Genomic DNA, 5,262 nt, shown 5'->3' with positions numbered 1-5,262 from the left:
ACCTTTAATCTGCTTAGTATAGGTGGAGCAGTCATCCCCTCTGACCCCGTAGTTCAGTTGCCCCGCTTGTTTTCAAATCTCGATCTTTGATCGACGAGCCAGACCCGACACATCACATACACCCCCTTCGTTGTACGACGCTACAGAGATACTATCGGGTACCGAGGGTGACACCTCGCTAAGTACTCCTGATGATATCTCTGTAGTATAGCTAGTCGGTCGTGGTTATCGAGGGTGATTCCTCTTTCACCATTCCCGATGACGCCTCTGTCGTGCAAACCCTCAAGTGTGGGACCCCCGAGGGTGATTCCTCTAAGCCCACGTTGACGGGTACATCGTTCGGAATCCAACGAGGGTGATACCTCGGATTCCCCCCGATGTTACAACCACACAGTTACTTGACCATGTTACTAGGATCATTGGTGATTAGTTGTAAGACGGGTGGATTCCCATGAGACTGTGTTGTTGACCTAATTAAAATGTTAATGGATTTGGGTATTTGATCTGGGTTGGTCGGAGACCTTTTCACACTAACCGGCTACGCGGGAAGAATTATGGGTACTCGGCGTCGCGGTATCAGCCGAAGCTTTTCAGATGTCAGCAATCGTAGTGGCGCGCGCCCGAGTGGTCCCGAGATGCATTGCGCTTGTGATTAAGGGATGCTAGGACTGGCGTCGGCCGCCCTCGCATCGTGCAGGAGCGCGGAGGGGAACTGGGCCCATGAACCCTTTGCGCTTAGGATATAGACCGGCGGGCTGACCTCTCTGATTAGTCTTAGGTGGGGCTGCCACGTGTCGATATTCCGAGGCCCGGCAGGACCCAGAAAAGTATGTCCGGCAAGAGTGTTATCGAGCGTGACGGGACATGTGGTGCACCCCTGCAGGGATGAAAATTAACTATTCGGATAGCCGTGTCCACGGTTACAGGACGACATGGAGTTGTGCCCCGATCTTATACAACTACAATTGTTACTTAACTGGAATTAGTTTGCCTCGGGATTGCTGCCTCGCAGGGATTCGAGGGAGGATCTTTAGGCGTGACCTCACTTTAATTTTGCTGCAACAATATGACTATTAATGTGTTACCCCTGTTCTACTCTCGTCTATTGCTGCAAGACCCTGAAGATGCTAGTCTTCGATAGGACTAGGCCTTCTCTCTCTATTCTTGCATTGCTGCAGTCAGTCCACATATAACCCCCCCTTCTTTGATACTGATGCATAATTAGAATAGTTCTGATGTAAGACTCGCGAGTACTTTGGATGAGTACTCACCGCTGCTTTGCTCCCCCTTGTCTCCTTGATCCGTTTGCTGCGACCAGATGTTGGAGCCCAGGAGATGGAGGTCCCCGCCGCCGACGACTGCTACCCCGACGGTGCCTACTACTACGTGGAGGCCGCTGATGATCAGGAGTAGTTAGGAGGTTCCCAGGCAGGAGGCCTCGCCTCGTTCGATCGTTGTATCTTTTGTGCTAGCCTTCTCTAAGGCACCCCATGTTTTATGTCTGTACTCAGATATTGTTGCTTCCGCTGACTCGTGTGTTTATCGAGCTTCCGTATTCTAGCCCTCGAGGCCCGTGACTTGTAATATGAAGCTGGTGTTATTTTATTTGTGTCTAGAGTTGTGTTGTGATATCTTCACGTGAGTCCTTGGGTTTGATCGTACGCATTTGCGTGTATGGTTAGCGTACGATTAAAACGAGGGCGTCACAATTACCATGCAATTATGCTTCGTTTTTTGATTAACATGTGCTATAGGACACTCACCGTGCAAATTGGACGAACAAATTTGTTACCATACCATGAGAGCATAAAATGGAAAATAAAATAACCAGATTCGTACCTGTAGATGAATACACTATCATTATTTTGAGAGTTAATCACAACGAATATAAAATATGCATAGTGATTTTCATAGTAACTTACCGGTCTAGGATCGTTGGAACATCAATTGCTGATTTACGTGGCCAGAAGAAAATATCGGACTTCCAACCTGGTTGTGGTAATTCGAGTGCATCATTCAGGTAGAATGAAATCCTTTGAAATTTTGGTGCATATCTCTCCGAGGATAAGGACGGAAAAAGAGGGTCCATAATAGATACTTGACGGGCATGTTTGTTGATCGCGAACAAGATGTCGTGGCCAAGGGATCTATGAGGAAGCAAAATCTACAAGCAAGACTCATTAAGAATAAACATTTATCACGACAACCATATAAAATAGACCAAACTTACCAAATTGCATGATGAGATGTTGCGCTCTATCTCAGTCCAGCTACGAAGCAATGCTGCTAGCGCTTGAATGTCTGGTTGTACCCGTGAATCTAGATCTCGTGCGGAAGCAAGAGCGGCCTCGGTCACAACCGTCTAGGTGAAAAATGGTTAAGAAACATGATGGTGACAATGATAATATAATCTATGATTGTGGTAACTCACAAAAAATTGTAGATCCATGTAGCGCACCGGAGGATCTACCGCCAGTGAGGCCTTGTCACATGCAAGTATACGTATAGCCATGTTGAAACAATGAATGTCCAGCGGATGGTCCCTGTGGAGTATACCCTGAATTCTTCTAAGACTTAATCCTATTGGATGGGGTTTAGAGCTTCACATCCACTCCTTCCTATAGGTAACAATTAATAATCATAACATTGTAATAGTTAATATTGAAGCTTTATATTTCTTAGACATGGTGCTTACTCCAACAAATCAGCATCATTAATTGCCATGATGTCATTGCATATTTTGTCAACTAAATCATGCAGGTCTACGCCCATGATTGGGACTGGATGGGGGCTTTTGTCTTCGGCTCCATCAGGTGTATCTTGCCGCTTACGCTTTCGATCATCCAGGAGCTCAACATCAGAATCAAATTCAAGTTCTTCATTGTCAGGCTCATAGTATATTGGACTTCCTTTTAACTTATTAAGTTCTCTCTCCAATAGTATGACAGCTAATTTTCGTCGAAATTCTTTCATGTCCTCCTGCATATAGCAATTAAAAATAATTCAGCAATTAAAAACAATTCGTTAAAAAAACACGTGCATTTGAGATGAAATCCGATATTAAGAAAAAAGAGATACCTGAGTGAATTGATCTGACAAAAGTTCTCCTGTCCAATACTCCATAAAATTTAACATAAACAATCCACACGATGTGCTGCAATATTGAAATATTCCTTTAGGCTTTCGTCTCAATATAAATAAAGTATTTAAACAAGTAATAATGTTCATTGTGCATGTCTCCATGCATCGACAAATGTATCTATTACCTCAATGTTTTGGCTATAAAATAAGAGCATATTTACTACCAAAAATTTATTATTCACATGACTTACTATTCTATCTATCATAAATTTCTCTATAGTTCGGTTTAAATATGAGATGTGTTCATCATACCCATCTGTTTGGAGTGGCTTTTGGAACTGTTCTACGACTGTCCAATTCATAATATCGAGGTCCTGCCACCTATCACCTCTCTTAAACTCCGTAATATCACATGCGATTTTTTATATGCTTGTCAAGTACTTGTATCTATTAAATGGAAAAAGTCACCATGTATTAGGCAAATGAAATGTAATGTCTAGGGAAAGAAACACATGAAGTAGACATTTACCGTCATAGTGAGGTCACTTCGGTTCATGCCAATTCTAAGTGAGTCCAATACATGTATCTCTCGTTTCTTCGCATTGAGAACCGATAGATACCAGTGGTATTTTGTAATGTTAATTGGAAGGAATACCTAAAGCAATAAATATTATATAATATGACACGTGACTACTCTCACGTAAAAAAGTGTTGCATCATTATATGTAAGTGTAGTGACTTAAGACTAACCATGTCATGCTCTAGAGAAGTATTTACTCGTCTTACAATATGACGATGTGTTGACGGGTCTATCTCATATTTCTTTAGTAGGGAAGACACAAACGTGCTTGCAATGTATACCTTTCCACCCACTCTATCTTGTAGATGCTCCTGGGCACTAATGCAATATATGTATGCATTTATTACCTATAGTTTCAAAGATAGAATACATTTAAATGTTAATACACTTACCGTGTGAAAATAGAATACATTTTTGTTAGTTTAAAAGAGTTTGTGTGGTTTGACTTACTTCATCGTGCAAAAACACATCATCGTGCGTAAGACATCTCATCTTAGCATTTGATAATAATGCATCATTGATGTGCACCAACTTAGTATTTGAATGTAAGGGCATGATTGTTTTAATAATTGAAATATCGCACCGGGTGCAAATATAATCTGTCATGGGACGACATGAAACCAAATTAATAGATCATAAAAAACACCAATAGAATGAAAAAGTTGATAATCACTGTAAAAGTAAGTACCTTGTGGTGTAATATTAGTATTTGCTCTTTTTGGTTTGGTATGACCTGAATTGGATGTATCTATATGTTGTGTAGTAGTTGCTGAGTTTTTTTTTCTTCCAATGACATATCCGTCGGGCTCTTATTGGTAGCTTCTTTTTGATGATCCACGGTATTCATATCTATCACCTTCGGGCTCTTGTTGATAGGTAACTTTTGATGGTCATCAATATCCGTATCTGTTACTGACACATCCTGCAAAAGTGAAATATATATAAAATATAATTTGAATAGAGTATTAATTGTTTTCGGGCTACAGTATCATAATTCATATGCAACTTACAAAATAAAAGAATAAAAAGACTAATAACAAATAAACTTGGTAGCCATGACATATTGTCTAAATACCTTGCTTAATATGCTCTAATATATACTTCGGTGTTGCAACAAAAATCAATTCTACAACTGAAACTACTGCACTTACGACATGCCACTTTCTATTTTCAGGGTATGAAATATCCATCGATAGCTAATTTTTATGATCCAGTCACGTACAAACGTACAGTTAACTGTTATAGACAAAAATTAAGCCAAAGTATTCTACTTATTTTTTCCCTGTCTTTTCTGAACCGTGATTCCTTTTGAGATATAGGCAAAAAATCACACTGCAGTGGACACTATAGGCAAAAAATCATACTGCAGTCGACACTGCGGCACCATGCTGTGTTCGTGGTGTAGGAGCTCACTGTCGGCTTGCTTTCAAAGAATTCAGTCGTTATTTTTCATACAGCCTAGCAAACTAATTGGTCTGGTGGTTCCTGAATGCACTATCAAAGAATTGAGTCGTTTTAAGCTAACTGGTCCTCTGACAACACACCTGTTTAACTAATCTCCGTCACTCTCTCTTATCTCACATCCCCGTGGCAACACACCA

General features: G+C 40.9%; 1 protein-coding gene across 1 annotated transcript; it reads right to left on the bottom strand.

Annotated features, from left to right (window-relative positions):
• Window positions 1-2,485: 2,485 nt before the first annotated feature.
• On the bottom strand, window positions 2,486-3,150 carry LOC123448243. The gene is made up of 2 exons (XM_045125070.1): window positions 3,079-3,150; window positions 2,486-2,979 (listed from the first exon to the last, which is right to left on the bottom strand). Exons 1-2 carry the CDS (start codon window positions 3,133-3,135, stop codon window positions 2,692-2,694), a joined length of 345 nt encoding a protein of 114 aa, XP_044981005.1. The 5' UTR covers window positions 3,136-3,150; the 3' UTR covers window positions 2,486-2,691.
• Window positions 3,151-5,262: the final 2,112 nt, after the last annotated feature.

This window comes from Hordeum vulgare, chromosome 4H (assembly GCF_904849725.1).
Source record: "Hordeum vulgare subsp. vulgare chromosome 4H, MorexV3_pseudomolecules_assembly, whole genome shotgun sequence".
NCBI lineage: Eukaryota > Viridiplantae > Streptophyta > Magnoliopsida > Poales > Poaceae > Hordeum > Hordeum vulgare.
This window is presented reverse-complemented; position numbering and strand designations above follow the sequence as displayed.